The 20720-nt window shown below is 45.0% G+C and overlaps 1 protein-coding gene across 1 annotated transcript in view; it reads left to right on the forward strand.

The window, feature by feature from the left end:
* LOC135520414 (Wilms tumor protein 1-interacting protein-like) overlaps positions 1-20720 on the forward strand; it is a 32221-nt gene that overhangs the window by 6955 nt on the left and 4546 nt on the right. Inside the window, 5 exon segments of the mRNA XM_064945969.1 lie at positions 3244-3345; positions 12277-12344; positions 14626-14688; positions 15440-15570; positions 18856-18907. Coding sequence (XP_064802041.1) covers positions 3244-3345; positions 12277-12344; positions 14626-14688; positions 15440-15570; positions 18856-18907 — 416 coding nt within the window.

The following is a 20720-nucleotide window of genomic DNA, read 5'->3' on the forward strand; positions in this document are numbered from 1 at the left end:
GTTAACACCAGGCTGGATGGGGCCATGGAGTCATGCTGCTGACACCAAATCCTGACTGCCACCAGCATGACGCAACAGGAACCGGGATTCATGTTTTTCACTCCTCAATTGTCTAGAGTTGGTGATCGTGTGGAGTCACCGCTTATTCTTGTTTTTAGCTGATAGGAGAGGAAGCCCGTGTGGTCGTCTGCTGCATTAGCCCATCCATGACAAGGACCGACGAATTGTGCGTTGCGAGATGCCGTTCTGCACATCACTGTTGTACTGCGCCACTATTTGTGTCCCGCCTCTTTGCTTGCACAATTCTTGCCATCCTCCTTCGACCTTTCATCAACGAGCTGTTTTCTCCCACAGGACTGTCGCTGACTGTTTGTCGCACCATTCTCGGTAAACCCCAGACACTGTCCTGCGTGAAAAGCCCAGGAGACCGGCCGTTCTGAGATACTGGAACCGGTGCGCCTGGCTTCGATGATCATAACATGCTCAAAGTCGCTTAGGTCCCTCGTTTTGCCCATTCGATCAAACAGTAAATGAATGCCTGTCTGCCTGCTTTATATAGCAAGACACGGCCACGTGACTCACTGTCTGTAGGAGCAATCCATTTTTGTGAACATGGTGCTGTACATAATAAACTGTGTATAGCTCTATATTGTGTGTAAAGCTCAATATTGTGTGTATAGCTCTATACTGTGTGTATAGCTCTATATTGTGTGTATAGCTCTATACTGTGTGTATAGCTCTATATTGTGTGTATAGCTCTATACTGTGTGTATAGCTCTATATTGTGTGTAAAGCGCATCACCGGGGGCAAACTACCTGCCCTCCAGGACACCTACACCACCCAATGTTACCGGAAGGCCATAAAGATCATCAAGGACAACAACCACCCGAGCCACTGCCTGTTCACCCCGCTATCATCCAGAAGGCGAGGTCAGTACAGGTGCATCAAAGCTGGGACCGAGAGACTGAAAAACAGCTTCTATCTCAAGGCCATCAGACTGTTAAACAGCAACCACTAACATTGAGTGGCTGCTGCCAACACACTGACTCAACTCCAGCCACTTTAATAATGGGAATTGATGGGAAATTATGTAAAATATATCACTAGCTACTTTAAACAATGCTACCTAATATAATGTTTACATACCCTACATTATTCATCTCATATGTATACGTATATACTGTACTCTATATCATCTACTGCATCTTTATGTAATACATGTATCATTAGCCACTTTAACTATGCCACTTTGTTTACATACTCATCTCATATGTATATACTGTACTCGATACCATCTACTGTATCTTGCCTATGCTGCTCTGTACCATCACTCATTCATATATCTTTATGTACATATTCTTTATCCCCTTACACTTGTGTATAAGACAGTAGTTTTGGAATTGTTAGTTAGATTACTTGTTGGTTATTACTACATTTTCGGAACTAGAAGCGCAAGCATTTCGCATTAACATCTGCTAACCATGTGTATGTGACAAATAAAATTTGATTTGATTTGATATTGTGTGTAAAGCTCTATATTGTGTGTATAGCTCTATATTGTGTGTATAGTTCTATATTGTGTGTATAGCTCTATATTGTGTGTAAAGCTATATTTTGTGTGTATAGCTCTATATTGTGTGTATAGCTCTATATTGTGTTACAAGTATGAAGAGGTGAAACTTAATGTTGTCTCTTGTCTGTGGCTGACAGTGGATGTGTTGCAAATGGTCCCCTATTCCCAATGTAGGGAGTAGAGGAGCATTGGGGATTCTGCCAGTGTGTTAGGGGAGGCGTACAGACGTAGTGCCTGGTGATGTCTGTCTGCAGGAGAGCAGGCCAGAGACAGAAGCTTCTTTGTGAGTGGCCAGGCGAGGCGGTACTGTCCCTGGCGTGGTCTTCGTCCCCCTGGGGAATGTTGTGTGTGTGTAACACACTGTTGTTTCAGCACAGTGCCACGCCATGCTGCTGTGGGCTCATGTTGTTCTGTTACCACATCTCCCTCAGCACACTGCCAACCTCTCAGCTCAGTCAAGAAGGCCACAGAACACAAAACACCTCAGAGGACACATGACACAAGAGCTCTTTCTATTTTCACTGGACTCTCTTTCACTCTCTTTCTCGTTCTTTCTCTCACTCTTTCTCTCTTTCTTTCTCTCACTCTCTCACTCTATCAGTCTATGGAACTTTCCACCTCTGCTGCCTGTCAGCTGACTAGATTATACTGCATGATTAGTTATGTGTGTGTGTACGTTGCTATGCACTGCAGTATGCACATGCATGATTGAAGAGGGTGACAGAACAAACCACTGGCTGTGAAGACCCAACATGATACATTGATTAAGACTTGGCATGTTCTGGGTGACAACCCAATAACAGTTGGCCCATATGAACTACTGAACCTCACCCTCCACAGGTATACACACCAGCTTGGACAGCTCTCCAACTTGCATTACAGTCTCTTACTTTTCTATCCCTTTCTCATCTGGCCTCTTTCTCTCGCCCCTTTCTCTCTCTTTCCTTCTCTTGTCTGTCTGTCTGTCTCTACCACCAACCTCTCACTTCCTGTCCTGTCTGACTGGTGGTCTATAAAGGGGAGGGCGAAAGGTGTGTGTGTGTGTGTGTGTGCATGCTGTCTGTCTTGCAGCAGTGTGTGCAGGGAGCAGCATTTGGTATGAACAGGTCTTTTATCACTGTGTTCATGTGACAGACTCCTCTAACCCAGAGCCAAACCAAACAAGCAGATTGGAATATATTTCCCCTTTCAATGATACAGCATGGCTAACTCATTTCCTTTGACTGTTGTTAGGCCTTTTTCATTCCATTGTTTCTGTCTGGTTTTGTCAGGCTGCTTGTTATGGATCCAGCCTCTTTATTCATGTTATGGAATGTGTACAATTCTAACGTTCTATTCTAACAGGACAACTGCTTAAGACTGAGACAGTAGTGGTGCCAAAGTACATGATGGTGGCACAGTGTGTGTGTGTGTTCATGTCTCTGACCTGGCTGTTGTGTTGTGTTCCAGGGAGCTGTGTGTGTGTTCATGTCTCTGACCTGGCTGTTGTGTTGTGTTCCAGGGAGCTGTGTGGGAGCTAGTTCATGTCTCTGACCTGGCTGTTGTGTTGTGTTCCAGGGAGCTGTGTGGGAGCTAGTTCATGTCTCTGACCTGGCTGTTGTGTTGTGTTCCAGGGAGCTGTGTGGGAGCTAGTTCATGTCTCTGACCTGGCTGTTGTGTTGTGTTCCAGGGAGCTGTGTGAAGTGTAACAAGGCGGTGTACGGAGCCACTGCGGCCTGCCAGGCTATGGGAAGCCTCTATCATGATGTCTGCTTCACCTGCAGCGCCTGCAGTAAGTACTACTACAGTAAACCCTGTCCACCTCACCTACTCTCTCCTTAAATCTATCATGATGTCTGCTTCACCTGCAGCGCCTGCAGTAAGTACTACTACAGTAAACCCTGTCCACCTCACCTTCTCTCTCCTTACCTCTAACATGACATACTTCACCTGCAGCGCCTGCAGTAAGTACTACTACAGTAAACCCTGTCCACCTCACCTTCTCTCTCCTTACCTCTAACATGACATACTTCACCTGCAGCGCCTGCAGTAAGTACTACTACAGTAAACCCTGTCCACCTCACCTTCTCTCTCCTTACCTCTAACATGACATACTTCACCTGAAGTAAGTAACCTACCACTTTCCCCCCTATATTAATATATATGTATAAAATATATATTTAAAAAATATATAGATAATTAACATTTTATAATTGTAACGGCATTCTTTGTTTGTTGAATGAGAGTCGGACCGAAATGCAGCGTGGTGGTTACTCATGTTTTTTAATGAAGAAAAAACGGAACGAGACATGAAATAACTAATAAATACAAAACAACAAAACGGAACGTGAAACCTAATTACAGCCTATCTGGTGAAACTACACAGAGACAGGAACAATCACCCACGAAATACACAGTGAAACCCAGGCCACCTAAATACGGTTCCCTATCAGAGACAACAAGAATCACCTGACTCTGATTGAGAACCGCCTCAGGCAGCCAAACCTAAACTAAACACACCCCTAATCAACCACAATCCCAATGCCTACAAAAACCCCAATACGACAACACAATAACATAAACCCATGTCACACCCTGGCCTGACCAACTAATTAACTAAAACACAAAATACTAAGACCAAGGCGTGACAATAATTATTACAACTATTTTATATATTCTTTTAATGGATGGTAAATCGTATTCTGTGTTAACTTAAACGACTTAAATCAATTATAAAGTATGTAGGAAATATAATGGAGCTATATATTTTTTTATATGATCATCTTTTGAGAACTAAACATTTTAGAACTAACAATCACCAAAATAAAACTAGACAGGGAAAAGCCTAAAATTCTAAAAATGTCGTGGCATGGGGCCCCCATTGATTTTGTTATAACGTTATAGTTACTCAGATAGCATAAGAACTTAGCTACTACTACTACTACTACGACCACTACCACTACTATGACCACCACTACCACGGCCACGACCACTACTGCGACCACTACCACGGCCACTACCACGACCACTACTGCGACCACTACCACAACCACTGCTACTACCACTACTACGACCACTACAACTACTACGACCACTACCACTACTACGACCACTTCCACTACTACGACCACTACCACTACTACAACCACTACCATGGCCACTACTACGACCACTACCACTACTACAACCACTACCATGGCCACTACTACGACCACTACCACTACTACGACCACTACCACTGCCACTACTACGACCACTACTACGACTACGACCACTACCACTACTACTACCACTACTACGACCACTACCACTACTACAACCACTATCATGGCCACTACTACGACCACTACCACTACTACAACCACTACCATGGCCACTACTACGACCACTACCACTACTACAACCACTACCATGGCCACTACTACGACCACTACCACTACTACAACCACTACCATGGCCACTACTACGACCACTACCACTACTACGACCACTACAACTGCCACTACTACGACCACTACCACTGCCACTACTACGACCACTACTACAACCACTACCATGGCCACTACTACGACCACTACCACTACTACGACCACTGCCACTACTACGACTACGACCACTACCACTACTACTACCACTACTACGACCACTACCACTGCCACTACTACGACCACTACTATAACTACGACCACTACCACTACTACTACCACTACTACGACCACTACCACTACTACTACCACTACTACGACCACTACCACTGCCACTACTACGACCACTACTACGACCACTACCACTACTACTACCACTACTACGACCACTACCACTACTACGACCACTACTATGACCACTGCCACTACTACGACCACTACTACTTCCACAACTACTACTACGATCACAACCACTACTACGACAACTTCCACTACTACGACCACTACCGCTACTTCTAAGAATCCCTGAGTAACTGAATCACATCGATTGATTTGATGAATCAATGAGCCACTAAACTGCAGCTGTGGTGTTCTAGCTTCATGTCCCAAGGTCTATGTGTTCTGATGTGGCATTCTCTTCTCTTTGTGTGGGCTGAAGGAGAGACTGACACACCCTGAAACTAAACACCACAGTTCCTGGGTTATAATCATGGAGCTGATGGTGTGTATATGTGTGCAGTATGTGTGTGTGTGTGTGTGTGTGTGTGTGTGTGTGTGTGTGTGTGTGTGTGTGCCTGGGGCGGGGGATGAGTGTCGGAGAGATGATGTGACAGTTCCATTTAGTAGAACAGGAACTCAGCATACAATACAACTCATAGCAACATGATCTGACATGAGCTGCATGGGATCCTGTTCAACACACTGGATGGACTAGGTTAGGGATTCCCAAACTCAGTCTTGGGTCCCCCACATCTGGGTGCATGTTGTGGATTTTGCCCTAGAACTACACAGCTGAGTCAAACTACCAACTGATCATTACGTTTTGATTATTTGAATCAGCTGTGTAGTGCTAGGGCAAAAAAACGAAATGTGCACTCTGTGTCACCTAAACCCTTGACTAGGTGACTAGGTGACTAGTGTGTGTGTGTGTGTGTGTGTGTGTGTGTGTGTGTGACTGTGTAAGGCACTAAAAAGAAGAGCCACGGAATGGACAGAGTTAGGGAGGCTGGTAGTGTCTAAACTGGGGGGAGTTAGGTAGATACACACTGACTACATACCGCCCATACCCTTCTCCATCTGAGGGCACAGAGGCTGCGGCCGGCTCCACAGGGAGAGGGACCAGGCCGGGGAGGAATGTATGCGTAGGGGGCCTCCGGGTGGGAATCCGAGGAGAGGACACAGACTGGTGTTATGCCAGCTGGACCCAGGGAGGTAGGGGTGCACGGGGCAGGACAGGAGGACCATTCAGAACTACCTACCACCCACTTTCAAGTTCCACCTACGCCGGAACACACACACACACACACACACACACACACACACACACACACACACACACACACACACACACACACACACACACACACACACACACACACACACACACACAACGGTCTTGTTAAGCAGACTCTCCCTCCCCCTTAACCTCTCTACCACCTTCATGGTTCTTTTGTTGCATAACAGAATCTTTATTAATCTAAACTTAAAATACTTAAAGGGGAAGGTAGGGGGGAGGTATTGGGGAGACAGGGGGTGCATCCTTTGTTAGGTAGAAGGATAGTTCAAGCTGCATGTCTAAGACAGAAGACGCTAAAAGCAGCTATTTATTGACTCTTCTAGAACGGTCACAAGCATGCCTGTTTAAAGCACCAGCACACAGCAGCCCAAAACACCACTCAAGCCCCTTCAGAACTCCCCTTCACCCAGAGGAGATGTGGGCTTGTTTGTAAAAGAGGAGAAAGGCTTCCAGGTCTATTAAAGTTGGCTATAGAGTGGGCTTCCAGGTCTATTAAAGTTGGCTATAGAGTGGGCTTCCAGGTCTATTAAAGTGGGATATAGAGTGGGCTTCCAGGTCTATTAAAGTGGGATATAGAGTGGGCTTCCAGGTCTATTAAAGTGGGATATAGAGTGGGCTTCCAGGTCTATTAAAGTGGGATATAGAGTGGGCTTCCAGGTCTATTAAAGTGGGCTATAGAGTGGGTTTCCAGGTCTATTAAAGTGGGATATAGAGTGGGCTTCCAGGTCTATTAAAGTGGGATATAGAGTGGGCTTCCAGGTCTATTAAAGTGGGCTATAGAGTGGGTTTCCAGGTCTATTAAAGTTGGCTATAGAGTGGGCTTCCAGGTCTATTAAAGTGGGATATAGAGTGGGCTTCCAGGTCTATTAAAGTGGGATATAGAGTGGGCTTCCAGGTCTATTAAAGTGGGCTATAGAGTGGGTTTCCAGGTCTATTAAAGTGGGATATAGAGTGGGCTTCCAGGTCTATTAAAGTGGGATATAGAGTGGGCTTCCAGGTCTATTAAAGTGGGCTATAGAGTGGGTTTCCAGGTCTATTAAAGTTGGCTATAGAGTGGGCTTCCAGGTCTATTAAAGTGGGATATAGAGTGGGCTTCCAGGTCTATTAAAGTGGGCTATAGAGTGGGTTTCCAGGTCTATTAAAGTGGGATATAGAGTGGGCTTCCAGGTCTATTAAAGTGGGATATAGAGTGGGCTTCCAGGTCTATTAAAGTGGGATATAGAGTGGGCTTCCAGGTCTATTAAAGTGGGCTATAGAGTGGGTTTCCAGGTCTATTAAAGTGGGATATAGAGTGGGCTTCCAGGTCTATTAAAGTGGGATATAGAGTGGGCTTCCAGGTCTATTAAAGTGGGCTATAGAGTGGGTTTCCAGGTCTATTAAAGTTGGCTATAGAGTGGGCTTCCAGGTCTATTAAAGTGGGCTATAGAGTGGGCTTCCAGGTCTATTAAAGTGGGCTATAGAGTGGGCTTCCAGGTCTATTAAAGTGGGATATAGAGTGGGCTTCCAGGTCTATTAAAGTGGGCTATAGAGTGGGCTTCCAGGTCTATTAAAGTGGGATATAGAGTGGGCTTCCAGGTCTATTAAAGTGGGATATAGAGTGGGCTTCCAGGTCTATTAAAGTGGGCTATAGAGTGGGCTTCTAGGTCTATTAAAGTTGGCTATAGAGTGGGTTTCCAGGTCTATTAAAGTTGGCTATAGAGTGGGCTTCCAGGTCTATTAAAGTTGGCTATAGAGTGGGCTTCCAGGTCTATTAAAGTGGGCTATAGAGTGGGCGTCTAGGTCTATTAAAGTGGGCTATAGAGTGGGCTTCCAGGTCTATTAAAGTGGGCTATAGAGTGGGCTTCTAGGTCTATTAAAGTGGGCTATAGAGTGGGCTTCCAGGTCTATTAAAGTGGGCTATAGAGTGGGCTTCTAGGTCTATTAAAGTGGGCTATAGAGTGGGCTTCCAGGTCTATTAAAGTGGGCTATAGAGTGGGCTTCTAGGTCTATTAAAGTGGGCTATAGAGTGGGCTTCTAGGTCTATTAAAGTGGGCTATAGAGTGGGCTTCTAGGTCTATTAAAGTGGGCTATAGAGTGGGCTTCTAGGTCTATTAAAGTGGGCTATAGAGTGGGCTTCCAGGTCTATTAAAGTGGGCTATAGAGTGGGCGTCTAGGTCTATTAAAGTGGGCTATAGAGTGGGCTTCTAGGTAGTCTATGACAATAATCTGTTGGTCAAGACAAAGGGCTGTTAGAAGGAGCAACGAAACCAGAAGGTGAGCAGAGACAGCAAAGCTCCAGCAGGCCGCTAAAGACCAGAGTAGGTGAGAATGAGAGTGAAGGTTTGTAGGATATTACACATCTCAACCTCAGGAGCAGGAGTAGATCAGCAGACTGGACGGCTGGGAAGTGCACTGGACAGGAAATGACATGGCAGGAAGTGGTTTTGGTCGCCGTGACGTCTAAAATATTTTTGCCACCTTGAATTGTAATGTTTTACTTTCCTTTTAAGACCTTTATTTATTTTGCACTTTCATTCTCATTCAAATACTCATCATGCTCACAACTTTGGACCAGAGAGAATGGAACACCTTTAATACCAGCACGACTAGAGATATTTGCGTCTCAGTAAGTGTTGTCTTTGTCTCCCTCAATAAAGAGGCCCTGTTCTCACAAACGTAGAGTCAAAATCCGCCCTCACGACACACAGTTAGGCAGTCATCTCCCAGCTTTTCCCAGTGGAACCTGATTCGGCATGATTTGATCAAGCGGAGAGTAGCATAGTGCGTGTGTGGACTAGAGCATCTGGCTGAGGTGAGAATGGAGGGGATGTGGTTTTTTATGAGAACAGAAGTGTAATTGTTGTGTCCTGAGCCCCACCAATCCCAACCCAACTTACAACATCAGCCTCTCCAATGAATCCTCTGCCGTTATAGAACACAAACATGGATTGGAGGTGACGTTAGTGATCTGAAAACTGTTGCGGTTTGAATGCTGGCACTCTTAGATGGTGGATAGTTTGTGAAGCTGAAACACCCTACCCTGTCCCTACACTCTACATCTGATGAATGTGATTGAGGTAAGGGAGGAGTTCGCTGTGAGTAACAATTTCCTCCAAATAAACACTTCTAGGCCCTATTGGCCACATGATGTTGTGCTGGGAAATAAGTATTAGAAAGGATTCAACTAAATGAACCTTTATTCACATGCTTTTTGTGAACCATTTCATCTTTTCTAAGGAAGAGTGAGTTATGGGTATTATAAATGTACTAGTGCTTATAGTACAGTAATAGACAGGCTTATAAATTATTCATGAAAGGTGTTGGAGAAGTGGACATATAGATCTTAGAATCAACCTTGAGGTATTAAAGAACGTTTTCACTAGAAAACAGCCCAGGCCTGTGTGCGTTTTCTGTCTCTGGGGCATTTATTATTTATATTAGGGGGGACAGAGTCATCATTCTTCTGGAACTCTGTCATTACTGTCAGCACAGTCTTCTTCTGCCATTCATTCATCTTATCTTCTCACAAGGCTCCCTGCCTTTTCTCTCTCCCTCTCACTCTGTCTCTCTCCCTCTCACTCTGTCTCTCTCCCTGTCTCTCTTTCTCTAAAAAAAGCAGGAATGTGAAGAAGTGTTCATCCCCCCATTCCATCCATCGCTCTTTTCTTCGTTCCTGAGGGAAATGAAGGGGAAAATAGGGTTATTAAATTATGATTATTCAAGGGACAGTTTTGCACCTTTTCCTGATGCGGAGATGGTGGTCTTGTTGTTGTAACGATTGCCTTTCTGACCTTGATATTGTCAGTTTATCCCACTGAAGTACAGGCAGGATAGGTATGTCATATGGCACTTATTACAAAGGAATGTTACATTCCATTCAAATCAGTTCAATGTAATTCAATTAAAGGTGGTACATGATTAGACCGTTAGTTCCGGGTTTTGTCAGGAAGCTTGGCCAGTTTCATAATGCTACTGAATGCGCAGGTTCAAAGCCTTGATACAAGTATAGTACAGGATGTCTCATTGTTTGGCTCTATCCATGTCCGTAAGAGGATCAAACCCTTTCAGATGGCTGCTGTGGGCTGTCAGGAGCTCTACTGTGATTTAGTGTCTATTGTTGTTACCCCTGAGAGGGTCCCACATGGCGTTAGATGTTTTTAGGATAATGTGGGTTCTAGGTTTATCACGGATTTAGAGTTAAAGTACCAGGGAGGAGGAATCAGTGGAAAGTCTTATTTTTCATTATTTTCCCTGGGGGGAGGGGTCACTAGGGTCATGTTCTGTAGGGGAGAAGACCTTAACTCGGGGAAACAGGAAGGTACTACCTAAACTTCAGCGTTCTTATTGGACAAAACTACCTGAACTGTCAGGAAGAACACACATGTCCGTTTTCCATTGCAAAAGGTTTCGCTACAGTGTGGCCTAGGTGTTTGTCTGAACTCTTCTGCCTCCTCAATGCCATGATCAGGTCACCACTGGTATCATTGCAACCGGTGCTCTGCTCTTCTCTCCATTCCAGGCCTGTTGTGTTAAGACCCCCCATTTCCTCAGCCAGCCATTTTCTGACATTGAGACCTGTGAATTAAACATATTAGTTCTTAATCGGTTAGTGATTATTTTAGCAGTTAGTGATTGTTTTAGCACCATCTCTCTACTCGCCTTTCAACATTTTTGATTAGTCTAACGTGTGAAGCTAATGGCTCTGTGGCAGACAGGAGATTAAGGCTACCATTCACTAGTGTTAACTCCTCCCCCGTCCCTCCTTCACCTCCTCCCTGAAAATGTGTGGAATGTTTCCCTTTCCTGTGGGATGGAGGGAGGGGAGGGGAGAAGGGGGTATATTATGGGGGATTCAGACAGACAGACAGGAAGTGTTCTCGGTGTGTGGAGCGATCTTGGAGAGAACAGACAGAAAGCAGGAAAGAAGATGAGCTAGCACTGCCTCTGGGCCTGAGGCCTGGGTCTCAATTCAATTCAATGGGCTTTATTGGCATGGGAAACATGTGTTAACAATGCCAAAGCAAGTGAGGTAGATAATATACAAACGTGAAATAAACAATACAAATTAACAGTAAACATTACACATACAGAAGTTTCAAAACAATAAAGACATTACAAATGTCATATATACAGTGTTGTAACAATTTACAAATGGTTAAAGTACACAAGGGAAAATAAATAAGTCTCTCTCTCTTTCTCTCTCTCTCTCTTTGCCACGTGAAGCAAACCATTAGAGAACTCTGTTTTAATCAGTTACGCTCTGTTTAGTCATTGTATTCAATCACACCATTTTCCCCTCATGTGCTAGTGATTGTCTCAGCGAGGCCCCAGATGTGTTCCCTGTAGTTCCCAGTGCAGCAGAAAGCTGTCCAACCAGGTCCGTCTCTCTCTGAAGCAGATTAAATCAAGAGGCTGCTACAGTATTAGACTCAGTGTTTATTTGAGTTGGTGTCTGGGAATTAGCAAGACTTAATGGATTCTGTCTGACGTTCTGGAGCCTTTGAACTGAAATAAGTTACCACAGCGCTTAGGAGAGATGTATAGGGCTCATTAGCCTGGTCCCAGATCAGTTTGTGCGGTCGAATAGATCTGAGACCAGGCTAGGATTTCATATGGAGTTCACACATCTCTCCAAATACTCCCAGATTCCTCCCGTGTGATCTGCTGCAATTTGGAAAAAGTAATATTTGGTCTAATCATGGTCAGACAGTTTGATCTCATGTTTGGGCCCAGCCCAAATTGTTCAGTGTGGTTTCAGTTAAGTTTATACTTTAAAAGCCCATCTCTCTGTTCTTCGTCCCAGGCAGAAGGCTACGGGGGAAAGCATTTTACTACGTTGGTGGGAATGTGTTCTGTGAAGAGGACTTCCTGGTAAGTAGTCCGTCTGGATACTGTATCTAGAACCCTGCATAGTTTAGCAGTACAGTGGGGCAAAAAAAGTATTTAGTCAGCCACCAATTGTGCAAGTTCTCCCACTTAAAAAGATGAGAGAGGCCTGTAATTTTCATCATAGGTACACTTCAACTATGACAGACAAAATGAGAAAAACAAATCCAGAAAATCACATTGTAGGATTTCAAATTAATTTATTTGCAAATTATGGTGGAAAATAAGTATTTGGTCACCTACAAACAAGTAAGATTTCTGGCTCTCACAGACCTGTAACTTCTTCTTTAAGAGGCTCCTCTGTCCTCCACGCATTACCTGTATTAATGGCACCTGTTTGAACTTGTTATCAGTATAAAAGTCACCTGTCCACAACCTCAAACAGTCACACTCCAAACTCCACTATGGCCAAGACCAAAGAGCTGTCAAAGGACACCAGAAACAAAATTGTAGACCTGCACCAGGCTGGGAAGACTGAATCTGCAATAGGTAAGCAGCTTGATTTGAAGAAATCAACTGTGGGAGCAATTATTAGGAAATGGAAGACAGACAAGACCACTGATAATCTCCCTCGATCTGGGGCCCCACGCAAGATCTCACCCCGTGGGGTCAAAATGATCACAAGAACGGTGAGCAAAAATCCCAGAACCACACGGGGGGACCTAGTGAATGACCTGCAGAGAGCTGGGACCAAAGTAACAAAGCCTACCATCAGTAACACACTACGCCTCCAGGGACTCAAATCCTGCAGTGCCAAACATGTCCCCCAGCTTAAGCCAGTACATGTCCAGGCCCATCTGAAGTTTGCTAGAGAGCATTTGGATGATCCAGAAGAAGATTGGGAGAATGTCATATGGTCAGATGAAACCAAAATATAACTTTTTGGTAAAAACTCAACTCTTCATGTTTGGAAGACAAAGAATGCTGAGTTGCATCCAAAGAACACCATACCTACTGTGAAGCATGGGGGTGGAAACATCATTCTTTGTGGCTGTTTTTCTGCAAAGGGACCAGGACGACTGATCCGTTTAAAGGAAAGAATGAATGGGGCCATGTATCGTGAGTTTTTGAGTGAAAACCTCCTTCCATCAGCAAGGGCTTTGAAGATGAAACGTGGCTGGGTCTTTCAGCATGACAATGATCCCAAACACACCGCCCGGGCAACGAAGGAGTGGCTTTGTAAGAAGCATTTCAAGGTCCTGGAGTGGCCTAGCCAGTCTCCAGATCTCAACCCCATAGAACATCTTTGGAGGGAGTTGAAAGTCTGTGTTGCCCAGCAACATCCCCAAAACATCACTGCTCTAGAGGAGATCTGCATGGAGGAATGGGCCAAATTACCAGCAACAGTGTGTGAAAACCTTGTGAAGACTGACAGAAAACGTTTGACCTCTGTAATTGCCAAAAAAGGGTGTATAATAAAGTATTGAGATAAAGTTTTGTTATTGACCAAATACTTATTTTCCACCATAATTTGCAAATAAATTCATTAAAAATCCTACAATGTGATTTTCTGGATTTATTTTCTCATTTTGTCTGTCATAGTTGAAGTGTACCTATGATGAAAATGACAGGCCTCTCTCATCTTTTTCAGTGGGATAACTTGCACAATTGGTGGCTGACTAAATACTTTTTTGCCCCACTGTATGTGAATAGGTTATTATCTTTCTGACAGCAGATATGTGTCTTCCACCGTGTGCTACTGTGACTATATGTGACCGTGACCTGTGGACTCCAGATTATAGTTTAAATTTGATTTCTTCACCTCGTGGCCCAGGTTCAGGTTTCTAAGCGATTCTGGATCAGTTTACTCCTGTTGGGGCATTAGGGAGGGGAGTTGGGTAACTGGAGCTTGTACTTATCCATGTTTTAGAGGCATACGCCCCTGGGCATTGCACAGTGACCTTGTATAAAGAAGGACAAGCAGGAGGACCCATGTTTACCTCAGCTGCCCTGTCACAACAACACGCTCCATTACATTACAGTTTGTCTGTTACTAGTCGATTCATTCAGTTGTCCTACTGTCTCTGTGCTGCTAATGAGTCAAACTTATTTTGCCTGGTATTAGAGGACTATTTCTGGACATGGTTGTGTTTATCCCTAATTAAACATTAAGTTGATGTGGTAGAATTCCCCCGTGTATCATATGAGGTGGACTGGTCTCATATGAGAAGGAGACTAGGAGTCAGTCTGAGATGCCAGCAGTTTCCTATGAGATGATGTAGCAGCCCTAACCTCACTGTCCTCCCCTCTCCTCTGCCTGTTCCAGTATTCTGGATTCCAGCAGTCTGCAGACAAGTGTAACACATGCGGACATCTGATCATGGATATGGTGAGTGTTTCGTGTGTGTGTGTGTGTGTGTGTGTGTGTGTGTGTGTGTGTGTGTGTGTGTGTGTGTGTGTGTGTGTGTGTGTGTGTGTGTGTGTGTGTGTGCGTGCGTGTTGGGCAGCAGAAACATAGAGTCACTCCTCCTTCAGAGAACTTCCTGTGGTTACATCTGGAGAAAGCTTAGGAGGAAGTGGTGGTTTCAGGACACACACACACACACACACACACGCAAACACACACTCTAGGGTAAAACCAGGACACATAGAGAAAATATAAAGGCCAGTAGTCATCAGCAGGTATAGTAACACATGAAGGATTTACCATGACATGGCTTTACACATGTTAACCATACATAGCTGTAGCGGGGGGGGGGCAGATCTGTTTCTCTCTCCAACACACTGCTTCCCTCAGCTACTAACTGTAAGACAATCAACTCTATGCTCCATGGATGAGTGATCAGCGATCCACTACTTGTTCGATATGATAAAGCATTGAAATTCTCTCTCTCTCTCTCTCTCTCTCTCTCTCTCTCTCACTCCCCTTCTCTTGCTCTCTCTATCCCCTTCTCTCGCTGTGCCTTTCTCCATCGTCCCTTCTCTCTCTCTCTCTCTCTCTCTCTCCACCCCTTTCTCTCTCTCTCTCCCTCTGCCCTTCTCTCTTTCTGTCTTTCTCCCTCTCATCTCTTTCTCTCTCCCCTTCTATTTCTCTCTCGCTCCCCTCTCCCTTTCTATCTCTCCCCCCTCCACCTCTATAGATCCTGCAGGCCCTTGGGAAGTCCTACCACCCTGGCTGTTTCCGTTGTGTCATCTGTAACGACAGTCTGGACGGAGTGCCCTTCACTGTGGACACAGAGAACAAGATTTACTGTGTCAAAGACTACCACAGGTATGTGGGTACAACCGTTACGAACAATGCAACACATAAACATATTTGTTTAACTGGCGCTAACAATACGGCCAGAAGTCATGTTGCTATAACAGAAGTCAGTGGCAGTTCCAGCAGGATCAGGTTTTTGCCACGTGGAGAGGAAGGGGGCGAGGGGAGATGTTAGGTAGGAAGAGCTGAGTCGCCTGTGGAAAGCAAAGGGAGTAGCAGCATGGGGTCACCTCAGCCAAGCACAACAAACACACTGAATCAGGAATCTGGTCACAATGGAATCCACAGCAGCCGGCCAGGCCTGACCAGGGCAACCACCCAGTATACTGACAGAACCATGTGGAAACTAAGAGCCATGGGCCTTATGTTAGAGCAATCAGAGCTCACTGTACTGAAGCCACCAGATGTCTTTTCCCGCCTATTCATGGTGAATTGTCACTAGCATTCATTCTTTAGCATACTGTTGCTTTGATTAAAGGGATAGTTCACCCAAATTACAAAATGACACATTGGTTTCCTCAACCTATAGGCAGTCTATGGACAAGGAATGACATCAATCAATGCTTTTGTTTAGTTTCCCTGGCACTGCTTCCACATGCTAACATTTTAGCATTCATGGCGCCAATCCCATTGAAGTCATGAAACCGATATTTGCATTTTTCATGCATCATGTCCAAATCATCCGAAAGTCCAAATCATCATTTGGCTCCCGAGTGGCGCATCGGTCTAAGGTACTGCATCTCAGGGTTAGAGGCATCACTACAGACCGTGGTACGATTCCCGACTGATCACAACCGGCCGTGATTGGAATTCCCGTAGGGTGGCGCACAATTGGCCCAGCGTCGTCCGGGTTTGGAAGGGGTAGGCCGTCATTGTGAAGAAGAATTTGTTCTTAACTGACTTGCCCAATTAAATAAAGGTTCAATAAAAATGTCAACTAAAAAAGTGGTTGTGAAGCTCAACATTTACATTTATATTTTAGCGACTTACAAGAGAAATTAGGTTTAAGTGCCTTGCTCAAGGTCACACCACCAGATTTTTCACCTAGTCGGCTCGGGGATTCGAACCAGCATCCTCAACAAAGTCACTTATAGATGCTGTGAACATGATGCCCAAAAAAATGCTAATGCTAATTGGTCACATGACTTGAATGGTATTTGTGCCACAAATGCTAAAATGGTAGCATGTGGAAACAGTGCCAATGAAACTAAACCAAAGCATGGATTGCTGTTATACCTTGTCCATAGACTGCTTACAGGATAAGGAAACTATGTGTAATTTTATAATTTGGGTAAACTATCCTTTAAACGCAAATCAAAGACCGTGGTATTACACTGGGCTATTAACACAATACTCTTATAAATACTGCACAGAGTCCAGGAAAAACAGGAATTTAATACGGATACCCTATTACGCATATATCTAGGACAAGAAATGTTTGTGGTTTCTCAATCAGACCTAGTCATGCCCACTACACTGAGAGGGCCTTTGTTTTACAGACTCAGACATTCAGGTGCCAGCCAGCTGCACACGGTGTGCGCGTCTGTTTGTGTGGGGAAAGAATGAATGTATTTTTCTGGATTGGTTGAATCACGTGTGAGGCTGAGCCAGCACATCTGCAGACCTGGAGACTCACCACCTTTCCTTAGCAGTCTCAATGCTCTCATACACACACACACACACACACTGAAGGGGAGAGACGGGGCAAAGGAGGAGAGACAAATCAAATCAAATTTTATTTGTCACATACACATGGTTAGCAGATGTTAATGCAAGTGTAGCGAAATGCTTGTGCTTCTAGTTCCGACAATGCAGTAATAACCAACAAGTAATCTAACTAACAATTCCAAAACTAATTTCTTATACACAGTGTAAGGGGATAAAGAATATGTACATAAAGATATATGAATGAGTGATGGTACAGAGCAGCATAGGCAAGATACAGTAGTACAGTATATACATATGAGATGAGTATGTAAATAAAGTGGCATAGTTAAAGTGGCTAGTGATACATGTATTACATAAGGATGCAGTAAATGATATAGAGTACAGTATATACGTATACATATGAGATGAATAAGGTAGGGTATGTAAACATTATATTAGGTAGCATTGTTTAAAATGGCTAGTGATATATTTTACATAATTTCCCATCAATTCCCATTATTAAAGTGGCTGGAGTTGAGTCAGTGTGTTGGCAGAAGCCACTCAATGTTAGTGGTTGCTGTTTAACAGTCTGATGGCCTTGAGATAGAAGCTGTTTTTCAGTCTCTCGGTCCCAGCTTTGATGCACCTGTACTGACCTCGCCTTCTGGATGATAGCGGGGTGAACAGGCAGTGGCTCGGGTGGGTGTTGTCCTTGATGATCTTTATGGCCTTCCTGTAACATCGGGTGGTGTAGGTGTCCTGGAGGGCAGGTAGTTTGCCCCCGGTGATGCGTTGTGCAGACCTCACTACCCTCTGGAGAGCCTTACGGTTGTGGGCAGAGCAGTTGCCGTACCAGGCGGTGATACAGCCCGCCAGGATGCTCTCGATTGTGCATCTGTAGAAGTTTGTGAGTGCTTTTGGTGACAAAGGAGCAAAGGAGGAGAGACGGGGCAAAGGAGGAGAGACGGGGCAAAGGAGGAGAGACGGGGCAAAGGAGGAGAGACGGGGCAAAGGAGGAGAGACGGGGCAAAGGAGGAGGGAAGGGGCAAAGGAGGAGAGACGGGGCAAAGGAGGAGAGATGGGGCAAAGGAGGAGGGAAGGGGCAAAGGAGGAGAGACGGGGCAAAGGAGGAGAGACGGGGCAAAGGAGGAGAGACGGGGCAAAGGAGGAGGGAAGGGGCAAAGGAGGAGAGAAGGGGCAAAGGAGGAGAGACGGGGCAAAGGAGGAGAGACGGGGCAAAGGAGGAGGGAAGGGGCAAAGGAGGAGAAACGGGGCAAAGGAGGAGAGACGGGGCAAAGGAGGAGGGAAGGGGCAAAGGAGGAGGGAAGGGGCAAAGGAGGAGGGAAGGGGCAAAGGAGGAGAGAAGGGGCAAAAGAGGGGAGAAGGGGCAAAGGAGGAGGGAAGGGGCAAAGGAGGAGGGAAGGGGCAAAGGAGGAGGGAGGGGGCAAAGGGGAGACTGGTGAAAGAGAGGAAGAAGGGTTAGAAGTGTTAATCAGAAAAAAGAGTAACAGATACAAGTGCTGTATCTATATCAAGCCTGGTGGTCTTTCTGTAGGGAACCAATATAAACCAGACATATATTTTCAGTCTGAAACTGTTATTATTTTTATCAATTGATTTATCTTCGTTGTTCCTTCGTTTTCTCAGGGTCTTGGCCCCCAAATGTGCAGCATGTAACCAGCCCATTCTGCCTTCAGAGGTAAGCTCTCTTTGTACACAACATCTTCAAGTAATAGCCTAAGGACTTACATGTATACAGCCATAAAATAGGTGTTTTTCTGATCATCTGCATGTCATGTATGATAAAAATACCAAATTGATCGGTTGACTACTAGTGTAATGAACAGGGCCTGGAATGGTTCCTGTCTGCAAAGTGATTTCAACAGGAAGAACTCCTGTCCGCAGTGATGATGAATGATAATCAAAATGTTCAGGCATATATTATGGTTTACGATGCAAACACTTCCAGTCCCATCCCATGTCGATATAGACAGTCACATTGCAACCCCTGACCTGATTCCCTCAGGGTAAAGATTGATAACCAACCCCAGTGTTGAACCTGAGACATGAGCCAGATGTGAGGAGAGAGTTTCTCTGGCATAGCAAACGATCAAGTATCCTACTGAGGCAGTAGGAAACGATCAAGTATCCTGTGGCAGAAGCAAACGATCAAGTATCCTACTGAGGCAGAAGCAAACGATCAAGTATCCTACTGAGGCAGAAGCAAACGATCAAGTATTCTACTGAGGCAGAAGCAAACGATCAAGTATTCTACTGAGGCAGTAGAAAACGATTAAGGATCCTACTGGGGCAATAGCTAGGTCAGGTTCTAGTGCCGGAGAAGGAGGAAGGGGTGTGCTGTGTTTTAACATGTTGCACATGAGCAGGTATCCCTTTAAGCAGTTGTTTGGATGTAGAGGGACTTGAAAGGGATCTCAGGCATGATGATCAGCTTTCCCTCTTTAAACATTTGGAACTCGTCTCTGAAGTCTCGCTCTGTAATGAACACGATGGGAGACAGAGAGCTGGTTTCAAGCGCAGGGCGCAGCAGGTGTTTATTTGTAAAAGACCACAGGAGGAGGCAGTTAGCTGGGTCCAGGGGCAGGCAGAAGGTCATACACAGGGGGTCCAAAAAGGCAACAGTACAGGCAGGGAATAGGATAGTAACGTCGTCCATGAGATCAGGCAATAGGTCCGATAGGCTAAGTACAGGCAGGGAATAGGCAAAAGGCGTCGTTAGTGAGGCAGGCAAAAACTATCATACACGGGAGGGGAAAATTAAGGGGAAACCCAGTGCTCCGAATAGAAGTGTGTCACAAAACAAACAATACCTCACAATGATGGGGTGCAAAGAACTTAACTAAATAGTGTGTGATAATGACATACAGGTGTGTGAACAAGTGATCAGAATTCAGGTGATTGGGATCTGGAGAGTGAGCTGCGTTCAGGGGATCTATGTGTTTGAGAGTGTGAGCTGGAAAGTGGGCTGGAAAGTGAGCGGCATTCAGGGGATCTACGTGTTTGAGAGTGTGAGTTGGAAGCAGACGTTGCAGGCTCTCTCCTGAGCCAAGCAAGCTGCAGTCAGGATTCAGGAAGACATCCATTTTCACAGCTTTTTACTCAGTCTTAAGGTCTGGGCTGAACCATTAAACCAACCTGATAACAGACCTGGGAACATCTCTTGTTGTAATGGCTGCCATAGTTACACGCAGGTCAGCAAACATCCCCCCAAACATTTTATTTATTTATTTAGTGGTTGATTGAGCTGGCGCAAATGGAACCAATGGAATAGTCCCTAAAGAGCAAATCCAGAGGATCTGGCACTCCATTCAAGCTCAATCAAACTATCAATGTATCTGAAAGAGCGCTATTTGAACCAGAGGCCCTACTAGGACACCATCCACTGAGGTGTAGATTCAGGGCTGGGCTTCTATTGGAGACCTCTGTGTGTAGGCCTACGTGGGGTGGTTTTGGGAGGGGTGTTGTTTGCATTTTTTGGTGTGTGGTTCAAA

Source organism: Oncorhynchus masou, chromosome 29, assembly GCF_036934945.1.
Source record: "Oncorhynchus masou masou isolate Uvic2021 chromosome 29, UVic_Omas_1.1, whole genome shotgun sequence".
In the NCBI taxonomy this organism is placed as follows: Eukaryota; Metazoa; Chordata; class Actinopteri; order Salmoniformes; family Salmonidae; genus Oncorhynchus; species Oncorhynchus masou.